Source organism: Hippocampus zosterae, chromosome 13, assembly GCF_025434085.1.
Source record: "Hippocampus zosterae strain Florida chromosome 13, ASM2543408v3, whole genome shotgun sequence".
NCBI classification, from domain to species: domain Eukaryota; kingdom Metazoa; phylum Chordata; class Actinopteri; order Syngnathiformes; family Syngnathidae; genus Hippocampus; species Hippocampus zosterae.
This window is the reverse complement of record NC_067463.1, coordinates 13,218,073-13,243,771: the sequence shown is the minus strand read 5'-3', so window position 1 is coordinate 13,243,771 and position 25,699 is coordinate 13,218,073. Positions and strand designations below refer to the sequence as shown.

The 25,699-nt window shown below is 39.4% G+C and overlaps 1 protein-coding gene across 1 annotated transcript in view; it reads right to left on the bottom strand.

Annotated features, from left to right (window-relative positions):
- Positions 1–24,348, bottom strand: part of tusc3 (tumor suppressor candidate 3) — a 40,715-nt gene extending 16,367 nt beyond the window's left edge. Inside the window, exons 1-6 of the mRNA XM_052083561.1 lie at positions 24,182–24,348; positions 6,072–6,241; positions 3,807–3,924; positions 2,507–2,647; positions 2,139–2,279; positions 1,863–1,952 (exon numbers count right to left, since the gene is read on the bottom strand). Of these exons, the coding sequence (XP_051939521.1) occupies positions 1,863–1,952; positions 2,139–2,279; positions 2,507–2,647; positions 3,807–3,924; positions 6,072–6,241; positions 24,182–24,286 (765 nt within the window). The 5' untranslated portion in view covers positions 24,287–24,348. The remainder of the gene's footprint in view (positions 1–1,862; positions 1,953–2,138; positions 2,280–2,506; positions 2,648–3,806; positions 3,925–6,071; positions 6,242–24,181) is intronic.
- Between the last annotated feature and the right edge of the window lie 1,351 nt (positions 24,349–25,699).

The window sequence follows — 25,699 nt, the reverse complement described above, 5'->3', positions numbered from 1 at the left end:
ATGGCCATCAACACGCAATAAACGAACTCACAGCCCAATGCACACGCTATCCCCAGACTTAATGCTGTGTCGCAGACTCCTGAAGCCACATGTGAGATTGTGCATGCATAAGTCACGTGACATTATACAAAGTATAGAAATTGCTATCCGTAGTGAAGGTTAACATAGAAATAACTTTGTAGCTTTTTCTACAATTATTTAATTTATTATTATTTTCTGAACTTTTTTAGAGAACCGTGCTTCAAGCACGGTGGTGCAAGCAGGTTAGTAGGAAGGGAAGGCTCACTATGGCCAGCTTGTGATCACAGGTCTGTGCCTGTGTGTGTGTGTGTGTGTGTCTGTGTGTGGTGTTTGTGTGTGCCTTCAAAAATTAGCAGGCAGAATATTTGTGCATTGCAGTGTTTAAGCTGAAACAAATGATCTCTACATGCTCATACTATTTGTCATTTCAAAAATCCTTTCAATAAAGTCTACCTCACTCAAAAATCCTTTCAATAAACTCTACCTTACTCGCTCATCCTTTTAAAAGAATTTCACTGTCTGAGGAGGCAGACACACATGGGGAGGAAAGTGGAAAATTAAACAGGAATGTAAAAGAGAGTAAGATAAAAAGAGGAGGGAAGGAAAGGGGAACAAAGACGATAAGAGAGATCTTTTAAATATTGTCCGGCAGGTGGAAGCTGTTAAGTGCTGGAATGAAGGGAAAGAGGGATTTCAGGATATCACAGAAGGAAGAAAGAAGGTAGTCAAATATGAAAATATCAGGGCAATTTGCATCGAATCTAACAATAGTTGTTGCCATTTTGGTTGAATATTGGCAAGAGGCAATTTGGACCAGAGAGAAAATGCAATGGTTGAAGCTTGGCTTGCACTGCATGCTTGTGGTTCCCAATCTTTTTTCGCTTGTGTAACCCTAAATGTTTTTGTCATAGTACCCCCTCACTTATACAATATGTGTTGACCATTCTGTGTAACAGAATGCAACTGATTATTCAATGAGAATCCATCCATTCATCCGACTTGCTTATCTCACTATAGATTGTAATCTCCTGTCCCGTTAAGAAGTGGGGCCCGCGTCTGGATATGGGCTGTGGTCGATTGCAGCTCCTGCATGAGTGTGCCCATTGTGTTTACACTATGTTTTAGTGGTCTCCTGGCATTCGATAAAATAGTTGAAAAGTGCATCGGTGACTCTGGGCCTCCTTTTCCACATGGGAGAGCACTACAGTAAATAGTAAGGAAAAAAAAAATCATAAAAAAACGATCCCAAAACCTGCAATACAGCAGGGGCCTGAACTGCACTTTAGCATGGGGACACTTTAGTTAGAAATCAACACCAAAATAATCCAATCTGAATGAACCTTTTTTTTTAGAAACTTGTTTGTACAACACCTTTCATGAAGATAATAATTTAATAATGATAATTTAGCAATAAGACAATTTTAGGATGAAGTATTTAACAAATTCTCTTTGATTACCAATTCATTCACTTTTTTTCTTATTGTTTCATGATTTAATTTCACATTTAGTTCAACAAATATGTAATGATGACCAGCTACAGTTAATTACGAATAGTGTCTGAAAAATATGAAATCTGAAATTGAATAACACACACATTGCTGTGATAAGTCTCAAGTGTCAACTGCCCAGAAACACAAGGGAAAGTGAATCGGAAAAAAACATGCAATGAAAAATAATTGTCACAGTACTGACCCACTGGAAGGTGGCAACACCACCAAGTGCATTATTACTCAAGCGGGCTGGCCAAACACTAGATAGAACTAATGGAAAAAGAGACTCAAGGGAGTAGTGAATGTGCATTGTGTGTGTGTGTGTGTATGCAAGCACAATGGAACACTTACCACTTGTCCATTTTGGGGGTTTTTGTGAGCATAAGGAGGGCCTCTGATGTGATTCCACATTTGACCGGAAGTCATCGCAAAAACAACACACTGAGTCAAAGTGGGGGAGAGAAGGAAATATATACATATTATTACAATATGGTATTGTCTTACACACGCGCGCGCGCACGCGCACATGCACACGCACACGCGCACACACACACACACATATATATATATACAACTGAGTCATGTTAAATATGATATATTTTAAGTAGTGAGTGCTGTTGCCTTTACCAGTGCTGCCATGGCCCATCCAGTCTTGTTATATATGAATTCCAAGTTGTTTCTTCTCAGATACAATAGACCTCCAACAAGAGACACTAGCAGAGCCAAAGCAATAGTCCCTGAATAATTAGGGGGCCGGAAGACACGGATCTAGAGAGAATGACACGAGCAATTGTTTAACTCTTGCGACACTTGGACAACAATCAACACTTACACAACACACACACACACACCACCAGCAGATGACAAATTCAACATTGTTTTTGAACTCCAGGCTGGTGGCATGCTAACAAAGTGAGTGTGCTACAGCCATTTTGCTAACGTGTGCTCGCCTTCACTCCGTCCGGCCATAAACAAGCCTCATGTGTATAACATACCTGGACATCTGTGCGGTCTGCAATCCACTTGGCCAGCTGCTCTGAAGCAAAGCCAATCCTTTGTAGGTCAAATGTGTCTGCTCTTCTTGGCTTTCCCTTTGCTGGAAAATGCATAAAGGTTGGTGCGCTGTTCATGTTCAGCTAGAAACAAGAACACAAAATGAATATCTAAAGTATTAAGTTAACATATACATTATGTAAGTTGTGGGATTGTATTTCCAGGTTTCCTGCAATTAGTCATCAAGACTGGCACATGCAAATTTGTAAATCACTTGGACGATATCCTATTTGTTGCTGTATACGCTGCATCATATCCATTTAACTGCGAAAATCATTTCATCAAATTAATTTCCAGAATACATAAAATAGAAAGTACTGTAAAAGGCAAAAGTCTGTAATCCTGCCGGCATTCTCAACCCTTTTCCCATTTCTGTGTGTTCAAGCTATTTTAAAGTTTTCACAAGTCTTTTTTTCCCCATTGAAAGTGTTACTCCCTCTCTGAAGGATTTCAATACTTATTTAGGTCAAGGCGCATTGCTTCTTTTCCAACTATGCTTTTATGCTGCTGGGTGGTTTTCCATTCAACCTGATATCTGTGCCTTGAAAACTAGTTTATAAAACAGTGGCTCATACATTTTGCTCCGAGATGCTGCAATAATCTTCTGATTTGATCATTGCTTTGATGCCTTCAATGCCTCGAGGACCTGTTGCACCGACGCAGGATTTCAGTATGACAAAGACAGCCGCATAACGTAAAAACCTCCAACAGTCTTAATTGTTGGAGGTTTTTGTCTTAATTTATTCACTTATTATCGAACTGATACTCTGCCTTTGCTGATAATGTAGCTATAATTAATCCAAACAAATGTCATGATGATGTCAAATTATGTCCTAGAAATTGTGTCAGCCATCTTAACAGAACTGTGAGCATGGATAGAGCTATTTTAAAAAAACACATTTGAAGACTTGGAGAAGGCGTTCATGTTCTTAAGTGTCCTATGGATATGCTCGCCGAATATGGTCCCCTTCCTTGATCCACACTGCTGACAGTATTTTGAATTTATTTCAAGTGAGGTTTGGACCCCAGCCAGGGCTGCACTTTGTCACAGATTCTGATCATAAAATTTATGGACAAAATTGAGTGCAATTGAGGACTTGGGGGAGTCTGGTCAGGTGGCTTCAGTATAACATCTCTGCTTTTTGCAGAAATTGTTCAATAAGAGTGCGGAGTGCATATTTGCAAAAGAATAAAGCAGTTGTAGAATGTGTAAAAAAAAGCAATGAAATATTCAATAGTAACCTGTTGAAAAACATCCGCTCCTTCATCATAGTCCACAATGGTGAAAAACAGCTTGTTTGAGAAGGCAGATGAGTAGCGCCATGAGTTTGCCAAGACCTGATACTCCTCATTTGCTTGCCTGGAACATTAAAGTGTGACAAAACAACAGTAATGAGGACAAACATAACACACAACGTAAGGTATTTAATTGCAGTTTTTAGCAACCATTTTTTCATTGACTAACTGAAATAATTATATTTTGGTATATTGTTATTGTGATATAAAATGGCCCACATTCTGATAGATTTTTTTTCCAGAACAGCCTCCCAACCCGACAATTCTCGATATTTGATGGACGATTGGATTTTCTGATATTGTCTGCTTATTATCGTATGTGTTAGGCAAAATGTATTACTAACTCTGTAAATTGATTTAAAAAGACAGAGCAAAGACATAATAGGAAAAGGGGCCATGCCTTTGTGTACTTTTTTTCCAAAACTCCTGTGAAATCGATGTATGCGGTTGAGTCGTAGGGCATACCAGTACTTTATTCTTCCCGTGGTGTTTCGAGACTGACTGGGAATTTGTATGACTGCACGTGTTGTTTATTAATGCGAGCACACATTGTTTGTGTTGCTTTGTTTGCGGGCACTGTCACGCGACACAGATTGCAAATAAAAAATTTTTTTTTTGCTCATTATTGTCCACATATATATACTGTATTTTCACGACTATAAGGCGCCATTAAAAGTCTTAAATTTTCTCCAAAATGGACAGGATGCCTTATAATCCGGAGCGTCTAGTGTATAAGGCGAGTTCCAAAGCATGACTGAGAGCGCTTCTGGCCGACACGCTGTTTATATAGAGAAAAGGCGGAGTGAGTGACGACAGGCATGCGGAAGTCCGCTAATGAGTGAAGGGTGCGGGTGTAAGAGGACGCTAAAGGCACGCCCCTCGCAGGTACCAGTCGCCAATGAATGAAGGGTGAGCGTGTAACAGGTGAAGAGAAAAACGTGAGTAAATTGTAAAATGGCAAAATAAAGTACAACCGAACTCAGTTTTGCTTCAGTTGCCTTTTTAAAAAGGTGTTTTTAGCGTGCGTGCATGCATGCCGTATGTTTAAGCTGGCGTATGTTTTACCATGCCTGGCTGCGCCCAATTATACAGTGCGTTTTGTGTATGTTTGTCAGAGATTTTCTCGGATAAAGTTAAAGAAACGACTCGGCACACAGGAAAATTGTCTTCAATATCGACGGAAGCGGACCTCTGAGAGCAAACTACGGTTGTTGCACCGCGATCACACTCAAAGTCCGTCTCCGCGAGTTCTACATTTTATTGTAACATATGCAAAATACAAGAAAAACACTGCCCCCGATATTTGTGCACATTCGGTCAGGCCCCTCAGTAGTGATTGGTTACTTGTTTTTCAACCTCAAACCACCAGTACATTGGCGCCTTTTCTGTCTGGTCTACATTGAATCAACATGTTGCAGACTTTGCGGATGGCCAATGTCGCCTGGGCGCGACGGGTGTTCTCACCTTGTCTTTTGTTGCTCACCCGCTGTTCCTGAATTATTCATTCCCCTTTTGTGACCAAGCTTTGCCTTCTCCCCTGTGGTCGCCCACCTGTATTAACGTGTTAGTGTGGACTTTAACAGCCCGCCAGCCAAATGGCTGTCGCCTTTGTGTGTAGGCATTCGGGGGTGCTGGATATGCACAAAAAACGTTTAGATGTGCCCAGATTAAATGAAACTTCAAACATGATACAATTTAGCTCATAGATTCCTCTAATGATGTGTCAAACACAGAAATAGCACCCCTTACTGAGACTGCGCCCAACAACACGGTGCGCCGAATGGTCCGGAAAATACGGTATATATTTCTCATCTTTACCACTCTAAGAATTCTTATAATCAACAGCAATTCTGCATAGCCCTCTCTTCAATACATACAAATCTGGATGCTTGTGAAGATTTTCACTTTTTTGACCTAAGGCACTGGTAAATGAAATACATTTCTATGCTAATCTGATTGTAACTTTAGGATGAAACAGACCAAACAGTCATGAAAACATGACCTCTTTGGTCGTTAACGAGCCAAGTATCGTCTAACATTGTGCTACGCTTCGGCAACGCATCTCATGTCTAATATGCCGACTCCTTCAGGGTTGACTGACGCAAGTCATTCTACTGACAAGAAGATGGATGAATGGCTTGTACTCTAAGTACTGCTGGAATGCAGCATATGCCTGGGAACTGAGCTTGAGCTTTGTGTAAGTGCACGTACCGACAGACAGAACACTGCCTTTGAGGCTGCAATGCCGTAAACATGACGATGACAGAGTAGTTCCTGGGTGGTGCTTTGACAAAACGACGGAACTTGTCACCATTCATTCGTACAACAGAGCGACGGGAGGACCATTCCATCATCTGGTCAACTTTCTCAGACAGGAGGTTCTACAAATAAAGAGGAAGAAACAAAAGATTAGGGTTTTGTTTTGTTTTTTAAAGCTTCAGGTAAGACTGAAAAATGTCCCTGAACATCATGTCTTGGGAACACTGATATTTTGTCTGGGACATTTGCATCTAAAAAAAAAAAGAAAAAAAAAAACGCGTCCAGAAAGACTCCGAACAACACTATATTTTCTTTAGATTTTCAAAATATTCCCTTTGAAAGGTTTCGAGTGACATAATATTGACAAATGATTTGCTTTTTAAAATTTCAGTTTTAATTACTTCAATACAATATCATGGCACTGTATTGTTATTCTAATATTCAATAATTTGTAAACAATTGTACACATTACAAGAATCACCAGGTTTAGTGAAAAATCTTGTCTTGGAACGATTTCTGACTAAGTTCTTAATTTCTATGGTCCTTAAGCAGTGGATTTTGCTGCTTCCTTCATCGTGCACAGTCATATTAATCAGAATGTGTTGTTTAGACTTGTTGGGGAACATACAACATATTATTGTCAGGTAAACATCTGACTGGGCTTCCCCTTTAAGGAGACATACGCTTTCATCTGCCAAAGTTCAAGGCTAAATTGTGAGCTTGTGATATTGTGAGCTCTAGGCAAAGCTATATAGAAGTAGACCCAGTGCAACAAAACTCAGCATGTTAATACTAAAAGCGACACAAGTTTTGTTTCAATTAGTATGCTGTTACCAGGGTCATGTGGGGAAAAAAGTGTGTGTGTGTGTGTGTGTGTGGGTGTGTGTGTGTGTGTGTGTGGTATACCTCACATCATCAACACGGTATTGTTAATGTTCTTATACCAGACCTTCAAGTGACTCTCACACATCATTGTTATGACTCCCTATGTTTGCTGGTAGGCACACACAAAACATGTTCAATATGTATGCAATCCAAATGGCCTAGCGAGGGCCATTAAAAATATTTATTTTTCACCCCAATGAGGACAGAGGGCACAAAAATAAATCACGTCTCGGATGAGAGCGTACACGCATGAGTGAGTGATTATGATACCCTTACTGCAGATATCGTGATCTCTCTCTCTCTCTCTCTCTCTCACAAACATGCATTGAAAAGATGATAGGTGGCTAAAAGACATTGTGCCACTCCAAAGTATTTGTATGCGTATCTCCAAAATTCTCTTTTCTTATATTACTCAGTCAGAGTCTGAATAACCTATTTGGGTTATGAATAGTTCTTGTCTCTGAGTTCTGAATAAGAAAACAAGGTTTCAACATTTGCCCAGATTCAAATTTGCCCTGGATCCAACTGGAATCATGCAACTGAATCCTACATAATAATTACAAATTAGCATATGATCGAGGAATTTGCCAGGAATTCATGCAACATACAGTAAATTCCGTGGAATATTTATAATTTGCAGGATGAAAACCCACAGTTTCACATTCCATCATCAAATTTGAGAGCCCCCACCCTATGTGCATGTGTTTAACTGGTGGAGCTTTTACCCTTGCGGCGTCCACCAAACTCGGGGATCAACCCCCGCTGCCACCATTTCTCAGTCTGATCAGTGAGCTAAAATTCAACCCAGCTCAAGCATTGCACTATATAAGAAGGGACAGGAAGTGAGGTTTTACAAAGGTGATAGACATTGTTCTAAAAACTATATATGTATATATACACACACACACTGTATATGGAGGTGTGAGATAAGGTCCATAAGCAGTAGCGCACACACACACACAAAATCACAGTTCGATAAATTGTGCGTACCCACTGACGTCAGACAAACAGAAGCAGCCCAATCAAACAGTTGTCCCTAAAAATTACATGAAATGAAAGGCAAATTATTTTTTTCCATTTGTTCATAAAATATATTTCTTCAGAAAAACAATAAAATGTAAAAAAAATTCTCTGCCTGAGTTGCAATGCTTACCAGAGTTCCTTATCAAAGTGAAAATGCATTTATGGAAGGACTGACCTTCACATATTTTTAGGAATCAAAATGTTGACAGGTTTAGGTGTCATTTTAAGATTGTCATGATCTGTGGTTAGGGTGGGTACACGAGTTAGAAGGGCATATAATTGGCCCCAAATAACCATTCGTCTTAACCCCCGCCCATCTTTCTGTGGTCCCTGAACCACTGAATGGGGGCAGCATTGATTTTTTTTCCCCTCAAACTAGTCAGAAACTTGTTCTGTGCACTTCCCACATGAAAAGGAACCAGCATTTGTTCAAGTCACAATCAGTTGCTCATTGTGCTTTGAAACTCATTCTTTTGTCAGTGAATGGATGTCAGCTTTGGCCATCGGGCTCCAAAACAGTTTCCTCCAATTCATCCATTCAGAAGAGGGATTACGAAAAATTGGCTCAGTATAACAGCAAGCAAAACACTCATCTTTCCCTCTCTTACCCACATACACGCGTGCGCACACACACGCACACAAAGTAGTTCGAAAGGAGCAACAGAAAACACTGCAATTCAATGTAATTGTCATGTATTGTCTTTTTCTCCAACAAAAAACGATTCATTTGGGAGTGAAGAGAGTTTTTATCTTTTTTTTTGTGAGAGAAAAAGAAGTGGTTAATTTAAGCGAGTGTTTATACGGCTCAGTAGAAGTGAAAGTAGGCAACAAATGCCAGATAGAAGGCAGAAAGATTGGTCTAGTGAGTTGAAAATGCAGGACAGGATACGACTGACTCGGCAGTAATTACAGTGGAACCTCCATGTCAAAATGGCCTCTCGGTTTTCAAATTTGGAAACCAATGTACGAACGAGGCACCGTCCAGCGTAGCGTCTGTGGCTATACTTTGAGTCATGTGAATAAAAAAGTTGGCAAAGAGGGTTTGGGAGGACAAAAAGAGTCATGTACCAAAACAGAGTAGGGTTTTGATGAAGTCAAATAAAGAAAATGCTTGTTTCCATTTATATTTCAGGTTAACACTTAATCTTAGACCACAAATGCTATTTTACTAGTCTTCGAGGTAGTTTGAAATTAGTTTTTGAACTGGGTCTATTAAATATGCAATTAGATCAATGTGCAGAAAACGTGTATGTAAATTTATTGTACAGATGGTCTTATCAAGCGTTTATGCATTTTATTTCAAATTTTATTTTAACCACCAATACTTTAGATTTTGATTGATCCAAATTTTCCAAGTCCTCAGAATTTCACTCCAAGTCTACGAAAATGCGAACCACGTGCTGAACTGCAAGTATGCGGGGTCCACTGCATTTGATAATTTTTAGTATCAGGGTTTGCAGTTTCAATCCAAAAAAATAAAATAAAATAAAATAAAAAAATCCAAGCCAGGAAAATTATTCCCGATTGCAGAAAAGGTCGTACGATCTTTAGTGCAGACATCACTGAAATAAACAAGTGAGAAGAAAGACTCTTTCAACCGTGGTTGACAGATCATGTCTCTAATGAGGAGCTTGATTGCGGATGATCATTGCACTCCTCATTTCAACTGAGCAACTGGTGGCCACACCCCCTCACAGCTGTTCCCATTACTCACCAGCCAATTAGTCTCAGTGCAGCACAGCAGAGACTTAGATCAAGCACCCTCGTACCTTCCTACTTATCCAAGGCAAACACAGCTTTCCCCTTTATTACAAGTTACCAAAGTCTCTTAAACTGCCTTTTAAAGTACTCAAAAGGACCCCCCCCCCCCCCACACCCACCCACCAACCCCATATAATAAAACAAGTAAGTTTCCAGCCAGCAGCTTTTCTTGAGTGATTTTATTGCCGGCTCATTCTGAGAGAACTTGAGCTCTTTTGTCAGTACGGTGGTCCATTCGTGTCTAACTGCCTCATCAATCGCAGGTTGCCATAAACCATTGGCTGATGTGTCTCGTGGACATTATCTAAAGACCTTAACAGGATATCATAATATCCCCTTTCTTTGTTTTAACATGTTCTAAACCGCCAAATCCATCAAGGTAAATTTTGTCCCGCAATAGATGTCTTAATTTCCTCATTTATGGTCATTCTCGCACCTTTATCGACCATGAAAAAAGTACTTAAAGTTGCATGTCAGCCCTATTTTTTTCATTGCAAATTGTGCATCACTTACAGACTTGATATATCACTTATTGCTGGTCAAAGCCCAGTTGACGGCATTAAGAGTGAGATGAAGCTTTGGTAAAAACATTTTTTGGCATTGTTCACGTAAAATCAACACACCGCACATGGTTGGATTTTTCTGATACAGCCTTTGAGTGAGTTACCCAAGTGTCCAAAATTGCCCCCCAAAAAACCTGATTAAAATTACTTGAATTTCAGTATAAATTGCTTATCAAATGTGATCTGATCTTATTTTTTGTTAGGTTAAGAACACAATTTACTGTTCTAACACACAAATGTTTATGTTACAATGTTTTTTCCTGAACACAACATGTCCAGTAAATAATGGCATGGAAAAAAGTACCGTTATGTGCATATTACGATTTAATAAGGTGAGGCCTCCAGAGGCAGCAATAACCTCAACCAAAAACATGTCATTTAATAAAACCCAAACATTCCCAGTCATGTGACCTTCGAAATGTGTGAAATAACCTCATTGGTGGATGGAAATGAAAGAAAGGGTGTAGGAATTTACTGTGTGTGGTGCGCACTAGCGTCATGGTTGTACGCTGAGAGGGTGAGAAAAGTGATCTTATTGCCCACGCGCGCAGCTTCGAGAGAACATTGCTGGCCAGGTTCATGAATTAATAAACAAACATTTTCTAACAATCAAAATTGAAAGCAATCAATCATACCATAAATCGAGAAGTGATGGACTGAAAACATCAATTTCTCTCGTGTGCACTCTGAGGGTCGGATGCAAATGAAATCCGTTAATCAATCTAAAATCTTAAATTTGGTTTATTAAACACACTTCTCTCACTCACTCACTGTTTAACTTAATATTGGGTAGATCTAGATGGATGTGCCTCTTTTTCTGCTGTCGCAGCGTTGCTTAATGAAATCATTGGACCACCTACAGCTGACCCATGCTGCTTGAATTACTACTGAGTAGAATGCAAATATGTTTATTTTGTTTGTGTGATTACATAGAGTGCAGATTATGAAGAAGTTAGCCAAACATTAAAATAAATAAATAAATAAGACAAATTGAGAACTGGTTACTATTTTGACTGACGTGTAATTTATTACAGCCTGGAAATGTTCAAAAATATGACTTGTTTATTGTCATTATAAGCAATATATATATATTGAGGAATATATATATTGCTGAATATAATCCTTGAGGAAATGTGTTTACATTGTGTGGCTACCATAATAGAGAATACTGTAATTCCTTGGTCTCATCCTTCACAATAAACAGATTCCGTTGTTAATAAAATGGGCAGGTCCCTAGCATTCTTAAGGCGATGCAGAATATATTTTACTCCTGAACTAATTCAAATGATATTTAAACTGCAATGACTGCAGAATTAGGCAGCTTGGTTTGCTCTCCGGTGTCCGTTTAGAACAAACATCAACATTATGCATTCCAGTTTAGGATGGCGAAAAGTTGAAGATAAAATGACAGTTGCACTGCTCCTCTGCGTCATGGAGGGACAAGCAGCTGAAAGACAATTTAGAGTCATGTGAATATGACACAAGACAGGCAACACTTCTTACTTCAGAAACCAAAACAAATTACTTGAAGCGAACAGTTGACTACAGAAAAATGGAAACATGGAATACTTTATCACTATCAATCACTGTCGGATGTTCAAGGAAACTTTTAATGTCGTTTATGAAATGATGTTCAAATGGATTATAGGATTTAATCCCTACTGCCCCCCCAAATGTCCATTTTATTTTTAATGTACACTGTTTTTGTATTTTCTTTCGAAAAGAATGTTTTTATTTTAGTTATGTACCTTTTTTTTTTTTTACAAGGTGGCCCCAGGAAGATGAGCAGTGCCTAAGGGCCCAGCTAATGGGGAGCTTAACGAATAAACAAATAATGACATATTTTCACATGGACATTTTTTCATGAGTCTGAGCTAATGCCATCGCTAACATATACAAGAAAGGTACAATAAACAAATAAATAACTAATGATAAGAATGCAAAGTAAATTAAAAAAAACTGCCATGCCAGGTCTGTATTCTCATATCTGCTGGTCTTTCAAACTGACCCTTGTTTTTGTGGATTTATTTTAAAACCAAGCTTTTGATTTCTTTTTATAAACCACGTCTTAAAATTTCTCTCTTTGTTTCACTCTTGCTTTTATGTTGTGTTTATAATTAGGTGTTCTTCCACATGTAGGTGTCTGCCTATGCATTACGTTTTCTCATCCCCGTTTTTCCCTCCCCTCTTATCTCTTCCTAAGTAGTCTTCAAACCATGGGATGAAAGCTAAGTCTATTTGACTGAGCGCACACCCGATACGGAAAGATATTTCTGGGCATCACTGACAGAAACACAGCTCCATTTGTATGTGGCCACAAAATGTAAAAAAAAAAAAAAAAAGAAAATAAATTAGACAATATCATCCCACTCGGGGGTGATGGGCAGGATGGCGTATGGACAATGGCAGTCGAAAAATGCTTTGATTTAAAGTATTTGTTATTTGCCAGCGAGGATGACAAATCCCCTCCCTTCGCTGACAGCTCATGTTATTTCTGGGAATGGCAGCTTGTGGGACTTGAAGCCGGAATATGAAGTTTTGTTGTAATTCAATGGAGGTGACAGATAGAAACAATAACACACAGAGACAAACTGACAAGAAAATGCAATTGGCATATGGTTAATATCTCAACATCATCCCAGTGCCTTCAACCGCATGCATTCAGTTGGATCCTGAAATGTGTGCGACAACAAGCAAATTAAGGCAAATAACCAATGTTGGCTTGAATATTACACAACAGTGTAATATTAAAGGTCCAATACAATCTGTTCCAGGATGATGGTGGAACTCTTAATTGATGTGTCATATCAGGAGCTGATGAAAATTGAAATATTGTGCTCCAAAGTCAAACTGTTGGTCCTTCTGAGATGAAGAATATATTTTTCAAGAGAGACGAGGGGCCTCTTTTATCAAGCATGCCTACCTACAGACGTGTGCGTGAAGCGTGCATACACACATTCAAAGTATGGGATTCATCAAAATGGACTTGTGCGCAAGGATGTGGGTACATTTATGCACAGCTCTCACCATGCATACATACAAAACCACAACAGCTAGAACGGTAACACACTCGACAGTCATCACTCACAAGCCGAAATGAAACAAAAGGATTCCCAAAACATAGCCTGAGCCATAGGTTAACACACACACACACACACACGCGCGCACACGCACTAGTTTAAAGCAACCTATTTCGCCCCACGGACCAGTTTATGTCAGACAATATTTTCAGGGACTGGCATTTAAGATGTGGCAGATTAATACAACAAAATAATATGGTATGAGCTGCATGAAAACTGTGGTGCTTTCAAAATATAATAATAAACACAAGGAGCGTCTAATCTGGCCGCAACACTGATCGCTATGGTAATGTTTAATGGTTAATGTAAATTATGAAACAACGCAAATTCAAAGTGCATGAAAATGACAACTCACCACAGCCCTGAGCTTGATTTTGTGCAACTAGACAGTCCCATCTCGGGGTAAAGGGAGACAATGACATCTCAAGTGTGTGGTTTGTGTTCAGTCTACTTCGTAATTTTGTTTTAGTCGCCGTTGCTGCAGAAACCCCCCACCTCACACAGGTAGGATGTTGGAAATAGCAACAATGCTATTGTGGCGATCTCAGAGTATTCAGCCATAACTTTAATCCAGTTGTCTCAAACGTACTTCTAAGGCCGCCGTCATTTGCGATCTCCATCAGTTTTTTTTACTCATTTTGCGACCTACGGCGTTTTGTTTTTAGCGTAATCGGTCACGTGACGGAGAAGCGTGGCTTGACGTGAGTCAAGCGTGACAAAGACAGATTTTTCAAAATAAAACATCTTTCGTATTCCGAAATAAATAATACGGAATTAAGGCAAGTTCTTTCTGTGCGGCTCAGTACCAAATGACCCGCGGACCGGCAGTTGGGGGATCCTGGTTTAAAGCCTTACGCAGAGTGTTAAGAAGCTTTGTGCCATCGTTTAATAGAAGATTTAACATTTAACTGTGACAGGCAAGATAGACACCCATCACAACCCCCTATACACAGCATTACAATATTGATCCACGTTAAAACTTTCAGTCAAACATTGCAGTCAGCCCTGTGGGTGCCTGTGGCTGCCTCTGGTAGTGTGTGTCAAAGTGTAGTTATGAATTTTGAGATGAAGCTGAGTGAAAGTTTTAGTGTGTGTGTGTGTGTGTGTGTGTGTTCAGTCTATGAAGTGCCGCAGCAACACAAGGCTGTCTGGGAGGATAAGAGTGTGACGTCTTATCAGCCAAAAGCCAGACACACACAAATACACACACGTGCGCGCGCACACACACACACACACACTCGAGAGATAGTGTGCAAAATGGGAAATCACACTCACTAATCATATCAGCTATATAGTAACGCTTGACATTTGTCCCCTTTTAGGAAAGGGGTGTTGGGGCTATGTGCAACAGGCAGGACGAAAGAAGGAAAGGAGTAAAGGCCTGGGGGACAGGGCTGAAGGATGCAAAGGTGATGAGGTCAGTAGAGGTGATTGATGGTAAAGGATAAAGTGGATAAAAGAATGGTGTTTTTTCTTTGGTGCCCAAGAATAATTTGGAGAAGGTGGTGTGACTGAGCACAACACAGAATGGCTAACCATGGGCTTTTAGTGAAACCAGTAAACTATCTAAAATATCTTATTTTGGAAAAGTCACATGAGAAACGGGGACAGGGAGGACGTCAGAGCAGACAAGACTAGCCATAGGGACTTGGAACAAAAGCCATTCGGGGACACCGGTAGATCACCTGAATCTTGGTATTTTTTCCCTCGGAAATAATTGACAATATAGATGTGTGACGTGTCAAGTAATGTCATACAAGAACGTGGTTCAAATGTTTTGTGGCTGTCGGAGGCCAGATTCCAAAATGTATGACTTCAGAGGTTTTCCACGATGTATTGATCATTAAACGGTACATACATGTACAGTACACAGATATTGCCTGCCATTGAACTGAAAGCAGCATGACACAAACCGAGGATTACTTGTGGTGCTGAGGACGCTTCACCACAGGTACCCAAAACAAAGCAGGTTGCATCAATTTGGTGTAAACCCGCCAGGAGAACTTACTGTTAGGGTGTGTATATTTTGAATGTTTTCATCAGAAAAAGAGCAGCACACAGAGGAGAGGGCAGCAGTGACTCATGCAGGAGGGAAGCCACAAGCAGCCCATAAAAGTGAGTAAAGGGATGCTGAGGATGTCGCAGCTGCCGGCGTGTCATAGTTTATTCATAGCCTTTTTACCACTTATACTATCTGTGTTTTCCCCCATTGTTTTCGGAATATACTATATAATAATCACACAATGTTAAATTCAGCTATAATTTTTAAAAACAAGCTTGTCTTTATTACTAGCAATTTCAATGCATTTGTCAGTTGTTTGCAACGGTATGGAGTAAGAATACCATAAGATATTATATTTTGGTGCACATTAGTCCGAGTCACTTGATTTTGGATGTCTGCTCCTGAGTCCTCATCTGAGACGTCATCAATACTTTAAGAAAAAGAATAACAAAACAAATACAGTGCATCCAATTCGTCTCAGCTGTTTTATTTTTCTGAATTCAGAACTAGAGTCTGCAACCAAATTGGTCACAACTGTGACTTGTTTGTCAGCATGTGCCAATAAGATTTTCATCGGGTCGCGTTTGTGCAGGTGCATGTTTTAACGGTCCCACCAATACAGACACTGTTTGAGACATTATGGTTTAAAGTTACCCTCTTTTTCCGTGTTGTTGATGCTTAACTTCTGGTTTCAGCAGTGTGTGTAAGATGGTCGCTTTAGATTTTGTACGCGGACAGCATTTGTGCACATTTTTCCATTGGTAAAACATTTCAGGACGTTGCTATGCATTCCATGCATCCATTAAAATAATCCAAAAGGTGACCCCGTGATAGTAAAACAACAAACAGTGCCTGTGTTTTTGGTAACACTGGATAGAATTACGAGCAGACCTCCTCATGCAGAATAAATAGTCCTCAACGCAAGTGTAAAAATGTTTTGTTTTTTTTGTACTCATGGTGAATGCAAGGTCGACGCGATTACTGTGTATGTGCTCAATCCGCAGAGATTAAAATAACCTCCACCTTCTACAGAACAGTTTTAGGCATGCAAAAGTAGTGCTTTGTTTTTGTTGCTTGTCATTGACTTTCTCATAGACCGCAAACTCGTGCGAGCAGGTACTGCCAGCGGCCGCCAAACTACATCCAGATTCAACTTTCAATGACGCGATGTCACGGCTCCGCTTTCTGTGGGCCAAGAAGACACAAGTATGTCACCACGCGTTTCGCTACCATGGTGTCTCAGACAGACAGGTCCCATGAGGAGTCAAAAACGTGCTTTACAACAAAACCAATGTAACCAAAACGCGTTTGGATGCTATTTTTCTTGATACACAATATTTGTTTCATCATCTCTCAACCAGAAGTACTTGTTAAGGAGGGGGACGGTATACTGCAAAGACGCTGCAAAGTATAGCCTCTTAGTGATAGATATAATCTTATCGGAGGTGTTTCATGATCATTCATTTCAACAAAGTTAAGCCACATTCATCTGCACTGCAGCGCATAAAGCATTTCCGATGGAAAGGTGAGAATGGTAACATGTTTCTGGTCTTTGGACATAACATGGGTGAGAGGGAGGAATAAGAGAGGAGTAAAGTATCTTGGAAGCCATCAGTCACTCAGAGAACAACCATGGTACTACTACATCAATAATTCACACAAGTACACCTAATGAGTACGATCCTAACAAATCACGCCTGAATTACTGTCGCTTTTTACCTGTAGCTTGGATTGTCACTAAAGTGAGGGAACGAAGGGATGCGATGCAATATTCATCTCTTGAACACTTGAAACATACAAATGTATTTTAATGAGCAGAAAGGGATGGAGAGAATCAACAGAGACTGACTGAGAATTGGCATGCATGCATAAGAGAGGAGCAAGACGGTGGAATACTAAAAAAGACCGTTTCACAACAGACAAAAGAAACTGAGGCAGAAGAAGGAATGGAGAGGAAAAAGTCGTGAAAGGAGATTCTGTCCTTCATTTTGTAAAATAAGCAACTGATGCAGAAGTGCGGGTGATAAGTGAACATTCACAACAGCACCCACAAATCCACTGAACCACAATTCAAGTTTTCCACACATCACAATCACAGTCACTGCCTTGTCTCGAAAATGGACTTTAAGGCGGGGGCGGAAGCAGCTCAGCTTGGAAAGACTTTTAGCCGAAAACAAGGAAATGGGGACTAGTGGAGGTGCAAGTCGGCTTCCTAAACATTGTTGAAGTGACAAAGCACCCACAAAACTTCTACCGTGTTCCTTTATGATTGGATTCAAATCCCCCGAGGGATGGTGAGACATAAACAAGCGCAATAAAAACACATTTTGTAGATGCACGTTAGCATTTCAATTAATCATCGTTTCATGTGTTGTTGATAGACAACGGTGTGTTTAATTATAGGAATAATCGGGCTACTCTCTTTGCAATCATCAGGAAGAAAATGCATTAAAACATAAGACATGACTGACCCCAGGATAGGGAAAAATAAGTAGATCATGTGACATAATCTGAAGGCACCTCAGAGTGAGCAGCGTCTAAATGAGGATGCTCAAGTACAGACTAAAAACTTGGCTGCAGCTATACGTCGTAAAGGGTGGAAGGGCGATTCCTCTGACATGAATAACAAAGGTTGAACAGAAAGTAAATTACCGGGACAGTAAATGTATTTACCAGTCTCATAGATGATCCAAGTAACTCCTGATTGTCCCTCTACTTTGCATTGGTTGTAAAATAAATGCCGGTACAATCATACAGATTTGAAACCCCTTCAACTGCCAACAATCTGTTGGAACAGTTCAACCACATCTAATCTAAAATAATGAGTTATTTTAGGATACTTTTGAATATGTTGGCTAGATGTTTGACATTTTGGGAAATACACAACTTCACATCATTGACAGGTACACTGAAAGGCTAATTATTTTGTCATTAAATTTCACCACCTAACAAATTAACTTCTGTTTTATGCTTCTGATGTCAAACAGCGGTAGATATTCGTAAAAGGGTATTTTCTGATGTTTTTTAAATAGAATAATTTAGAAACAAACTTTTTGCGTGTGATGGGGAAAAAAAAGAGTCTAATTTTTCAATTGGTGGGTTTTGCGTTTAAAAGTCATAAAACGCATTGGCTGGTATTAACTTAATAGGTTCTCTTTTCTCAAATGGCAAGCAGTGAAAGACCTATAGCACCACTATCGCTCGAGAGGAAGTGTTATACTCAATGCTTTTTTTTCTACTGAGAGCTACTTCTTGGGTACTGATGGATATGATGGGCTACTCGTTTGATATGCACTTCTGAAGCTTAACTACGTCAATTACAGGTTATTCATACTATGACTGCAAGTAATGAATAATAATAATAACAGACAAAACTGACTAAAGTTTTTCAAGGGATGGGCCCCATGCATCGGGTCCTTACGTTGGCGGCCAATACCAGTCACGGGTACCAAGGTGCCTTCTTGTGGCCATTTTATAATCAGGAACATAAAGGGCATGCATGATTGATAGAATGTTTTTCCAAGTGAACTGTATCCACCCACATCAATTCTCTCATATGCCCGTTAAGCTGCATTTTCTTTAACTGTGTGACTGTTTAATAATGCATTTATGTAGTCCTTATAATGTGTGCTACCAAAATGTTTATTTGCTCACTAAATTTCTTCCAGGCTGACAAGGGCCTTTTTCTCTTCTGAATTCCATCCGTGTCAATCCAGTCATATGACCATTAAGATGCAATTTCTCAGTGTATCGATGTTTCTAAGGTTTTTTGAGTGCATTTTTAGCTACTAATGTTATAGATTTATTTGCTCAATTTTGGCGGCTATGATGACTTTCTACATTACGGAGTTTCATGCATAAACGTATTTCACGCATTTACCTGCTTTCATCCCTTGAAGAAAAATAGAATGCTGTTATTATCCAGTGCATTCATAAGGTCTAGTTTTCCTACTGAATGAAGCGAAGACAACATGGTGCCCTTAGTTACTTATAGTATTATCCAGAGTGCTATTACTCACCTTTGTCTATGTTTACGTACTTGTATGTACTTTATATTTTCATATTTTGTAATATGAATGGTTATTATATTTTATCCTTAATCCATCCTGCTATATTATTTTTAATTCATTTCATTTTAAAAATTATCAAATTAAACAAAATAATGACATTATGAATTAATTATAGACAAATCATGAACTTTTTACGAGTGCAAATGGCATACATATAATGTATTCCTTTAATAGAGGACTCTAGCAAAAATGTGAGAACAAAGTACCTATTAACATAGAGGGCAAGGAAAACACTCAATTAAGTACAGGTCACAGATGAAACTAAGAGTCAGTCGATACTGCTTGCACAGTGTGAAAGATTTCGAAGCCAACTCAGCAGGTTGCTTGGCCTATGACCTGAAAATGAAAGCCTTACTCTGTAGTTCATTAGAGCTTTATTTTAAAGATTATGCTGGTCCCTGGGAGCAGTATCAGGAACAGTACTTTGCAAACTCTGTCACTTTGTAAATAAACAAGTCTCAAGATATCCATAATTCTACTTGCATCTGACTCACTGCCTTGGATATTCTGTCCTCTCTTTGCCCCTTGCTGACTCCGGACGCCTCAATATAGGAAGTGCTTACATTGGTTCTTTATTTGTGCAGCAGTCAGCTTTAAGACAGAAACACAAAAAGCCAGATATAATATCTAGCAAAGTTGAGATGATGAACGAGCAAGTGTTGAAGGGCTGTAAATATTCTTCACCCTCCATGGCTGTATCCTCCATTTCCTGAGGGGTATACAACAGGATTTAGAGAGGCAAGGGTCTAGCACTGCTGCCCGAAGTCACTTTTCAAAAATTTGTTTCATTTCTTTTCTGCTGTCTGTTAGAATCTCAATGACGAACTCTCACCTTTTCCCTTTGGACTCAATTTTATCTTAAGCTATTACCCATACCTACATAAATCTTGGATGACTCCTTGCAAAGGATCTCCTGTCAGTAGACATCAAACTTCCAAAATCAAAAACATTAGTGGCCATTTTCAGCACACTCACCCTGTCCGCCATGACCATCTTCGTTCGGTACGCTTTTGTCAAGAAAAATTCTCTTCTCATACGTTATTACTAGGGATCTAATGACACCCAAACGTCATGTCCGATATCACAATATGAACCGCACAATGTGTGTCATGCATTCAAATTGGCACAGCGGTGTATATAACCATGGTATATGTATTTCACAATGCTGTATTCGGATGAAGCATGTGAAAAGCAATGTTTTTTGTTTATTTTTGACAAAGATGGGCTGGGATTAATACCATAACATGACAAAGACAATTTTGCAGCAACTGTAATATCGCCATTCAGATTCAGATTCAGGAAACTTTATTCATCCCCATGGGGTAATTTGGATTTAAACGGCACGGCACGCTCTGCACAAAAATCATGAAAAACAATGATGAACATGAGATACAGTGCGAAGGGCCTGTTGGTACTCGCCGTATGTACAGCGCCCCGAGATCTTGGTTGAGAAAAGTAAACACTCAACTCAACTGTATTTATAGAGCACTTTCAAACAGCCATCGCTGCATACAAAGTGCTGTACACTAGGCAAGGAGGGAAAGAAAAATATCGTCATTATCATTACATCCATAGTTGTTACTGCGCCCTAAAGTCAGACCAGAGCTCAAGAAATTGAAACAAACCTGTATTAATCGATGTACATTATTATTCTGCTTCTATTTTGAAAGCGGCTTTTTTATTTATGAACATATGCTTGCTGGTGCAATATTCTATGACTGATATACGTACCTGTCAACTTTTCGGAGCGCTAACCTGTATAAACTACCAAAAAAAATCCTTATAAAGAGAAAAAAATCCTTCTAACATACCAAAGTATTTTATATGTGAAAATAACCGCAGAAAAAAACGCACAAAATTTTCAATGATATTTATTGTAGATCTCCATAATACACGTGAATTATTGGAAAGTTGCCGGAAATGAAAGCATTCGAGTAGACTAGCACCATTCTGGGCAAAAGCAAACGGAACTACTTGTTAGGGGTAAAAAAAACACAAAAAAACCCGGAAAATTTTCTGAATCCGTATGATTTGTGCGATACGGCCATATACGTAAGATTCACCACAAAATCCGTATGAACTATGGCTAAACCGTATGAGTTGACAGGTATGGCTATATTATTCAGATTAGTGGACTTGCAAAAGTATGCAGCGGGCCAGAAGGTAAATTCACCTGCATCCAGGTCGACTGACATAACCAATTGTGCTTGGAATTGCAATTTCGCTCAAAAAATTTAAATAAATCGTTTAGCCATAGTGAAGCAGCATTTGGGCAGGGGTGTCCAAAGTCGGCCGCTGTCCTGCCTGTTTTCCAGCCCTCCCAGGAGCAACGCACCTGATTCAAATAATCTGGATCGTTCTAATGCTGCTTCAGAGCTGTCTGATGATCTGATCATTTGAATCAGGTGTGTTGCAGAAGGGAGAGATGGAAAACCGGCCTGGAGCTGGACATGCCTGATTTAGGGATTGTACTGCAAGCAAATGGAAAAAGCTGCCAACAGAAGTGATGTTTTTTGGTTTGCCCTTTTTGGAGGGGGGGGGGGGTTCTTTTGAATGTACTTTTCATTATGTGAAGCACATTAAGTTACCTTGTGTATTAAATGTGTTATATAAATAAAGCTGCCTTGCCAGTTTCTAAATCCTCTTTGAATAGCGAGTAGTCACTGCGTGGATTAGTTCATTGTTTTTCTTTCAACTTTAAAATCACTCTTAACATATTTACTTTGTTAACTTGTTCAATCAATTATGTATGTACACATGAAGTGTTTTGTCAATACCTTCCCTATGCACTCCATTCTACTTGAACACTTAATCAGTGTTCTATTTACATGCAAAGTTAATTCAGAAGAACAGTGCTGATGAGGCAATGCAGCAGGGAAGTTTAATGGTTTTTGATTGACAGTGGTTTGATGAATAGAAAACTGTAACAATGCCTGCGGTTGGAGCTAACTTTTAGAACATACAGTAGGTGTCAAACTCAGGTCCTGGAGGGCCACTGTCCAGCATGTTTTCCAAGTCTCCCTGTTGCAACACACCTGATTCAAATGATCAGATCATCAGCAACTCTGCGGAAGCCTGACATTGAACCTGTTCATTTGAATCAGGTGTGTTGCAACAGGGAGACTGCATGAGAAAACATGCAGGACAGTAGCCCTACGGGACCTGAGTTTGACATCTATGTTTTAGAACATCTTTAAAATATCATGAAAATGCAACAGTTTACTCGATCATTAGATGGAAAAGCTGTAACAATCAATTATAAAATTGATTGTTATAAAATGATATTGCTTTGTTGTAAGTATGCTTAAGTCAACGTAAACTCACACTGACATGCAAATAATCAATATTCACTAACAAACACTGTAGAAACACATACATACAGGTAACAAAACGATATTTCAAGGCACAAATTATTCGCAATCTCTAAAAATATATATATATATATATATATATATATTAATAGCGTTCAATCGCAACATTCTTATGTCACTATAAATCTGTATCCATTGTACAGCACCACACTACGCCCAAGAGGCCAATGCGTGCAAACAACAAGCAGGATGTTTTTATTTATTGTTCTTTAATTGCTGTACTATGTTCTTATTTTACTTTGTTAATTATGTATTTTATCATTGTCCTTTCAAGTTATATTTAAAGTTGAGTGTTCAAGGATTCAAGAAGGTTCACTCTCCTCAAAATTCATGGATACAAAAATCCTGAGACTTTTTTGTTTTACCAACACAAATTTCAACATGATATGGAACAAAATACGATATCCAAGCTACCAGGTTAACCAGGTTTTCAAGAGTTTGATGCAGTCAATGATAAGGCTATAAATTCAACTAGTGACCAGAGGTTAGTACGTCCCTGTCACCCAAATGCCGATATGGTGCGTAGATATAGTGCATTGGTATGCAACCAATCAAATGGATACCCAAGGCAGAAAAAAACATCTCAAGCATTTTAATTTTTTTTGTGTGTGGGTTTTGAAATCAAGGTAACCGGATTGCTCAATAACTTGTTTCATCCCTACAACACTATGCAAATTTAAATTGTAAATAGCGTGCAGTTGAATAACTGTGTGGAGAAAGAATAATATGCTTTACAACGCAGCTCAACCTGGCCGAAACCGGAAATGAATTGTATTTTGTTAGCCGGGAGGAGTGGCCTATAAGATTAAAAGCAAGCGTCACCAACGTAGATCAATTCATCTTTGAAATGTTGCAGAGCACAGGCAACCCAACGCCACATGACAGCACAACCAAGCCGGTGCATACACATTTTCTCCTTCACTTTTCATCCGTTTCAGAGTTAACATTTGATTCACTATTCTCAATAAACGGATTTACTGTGACAGTGGTAATACCCTGTAGTGCTTTTCCGTAATATGAACAATATGTCCATCAAACCATCTTGCTCGCAATGGCCTATACGATTCTATGAAAATCATGAAGACAGCAGTACAGACAGCTCAATATACAACACACCGTAACAGATACAGTTCAGCTAAAATTCTGATATTTAAATAAGAAGCACCACATGAATGGTTTCTCGTCTCATTCATTTGTCATACAGTATCATTGGTACTTCCGGTTAAACCTCGCTTGACGCACCGCCGCGTATTCAACCTTCATCATCTATCGAAACAACAAGTACATCCTGGGGGCTAAGACGTTACCTCTTTTTTCTTTTGCCCTCCTCCAAACGGCAGACACAGCATCAAAAGGAAGAAAACACACAGAACAGAGAGGTGATTAAAGAATTTCATGCAAAGAGTCGCCATGACGGAAGGATGCTCTGGCAGCGAGACACGTCTGTGACAAGCAATTGGACGCTGCTTTGACCAATTGGTGTGAGTATTTTTACTCGCAACCGCTTCTGGGTATTGAAGTTTTTTAAAAATAATTATTCTTCCATCCATCCAGCTCATTCAGTTTGGGTTTACTCAAAAATGTTTTTGCCCAAAATAGGTTTTATATTTTAGACAGCTGTATTAGAGTTATGTGATGTGATGTAAACACGTACATAACATTGCCCAATACATTCATAATACTAGCAGGAATGTAAGAATCAGAATTGAAAGATTTTTGTGTCATTGTGATTTTTTGATCTGATTTGAATGAATGGGCCATCAATCACAGTGTCTGCCCTCTGTGGAAGTTGAACACTCAGAGTGGCTGTTACCTTGGTATCATCGCATGACAATAAAGTAGACTGTGAGATTGTACACAAAAGCAAAGCAATGGATATGAAAATAACATTATCTCGTAAGTTAAGATCAGTAACACACTTTTTAATTAGACGTGATCCTGCTTCTATTATCAGAGTGTGTTGAGCACATTTCTAAACGTGCATTTTATTTAATGAAACCCAACCGGTGATGGTATGATAAAAATGGATTCTCAGGTTTTGTCCAAATTCACAGTCTGGGTCCTCTAAAGAAAAAATTGTCGGCTGGGCATTTCAGAGGCTTCTCCTCATGTCGACTTCATAAACCATGGCACATTTGGACAGGCTTAACATCTGTGGAAATCTTGATAGGCAGAATCTTCCAAACGCTGAAAAGGCAGCCACGTGAAGTCACGGTGCGACTCCACCACATACAAGTGTCCAAATTCACACAGCCTTCGAGAACCAGCCTTCAAATCTGCCCTTGTTTCCATGGAGTCTCTAAAGGCTACAATGGAGCAGCTGTTTGAGCCTTCTTTGCTTCGCTCTTTTTCTGCGCCTTCCAATACAATTTTCAACGCTTAAAACATGGAGGACCCAAAGACAACACTACCCAAAACGCTTCTTCTTCTCTCACATTTCCGTCAGTGTAGACGTTTCTTCGCTTCGTTTGGTATTACGTATGAAAGAATAGCGGTGCAATGTGGCCGTGTATGAGCTCCAGTTACAGATGGGGTTACACACATGGGAATTTACACCTGGCCACCCTTCAGTAAAATATTGTGTCACCCTGGACACCCTAATGAAAAAATGTCTGTCTCCGCCCACGGGAAATTCCAGAGAGGAAGACCTGAGCCTGGATTTTAACCCTGAGCCTCTTAACTTTGAGTTATAATATGTGCACGAACCACTCATCAACGGTGCATTAAACAGCGTACTTCAACATAAATTATGAAGGCATTACAACTTCTTTGTACAAATTAGTACTGCGTTGATTACTATCACTGAAATAATTCGGTTTTATCCT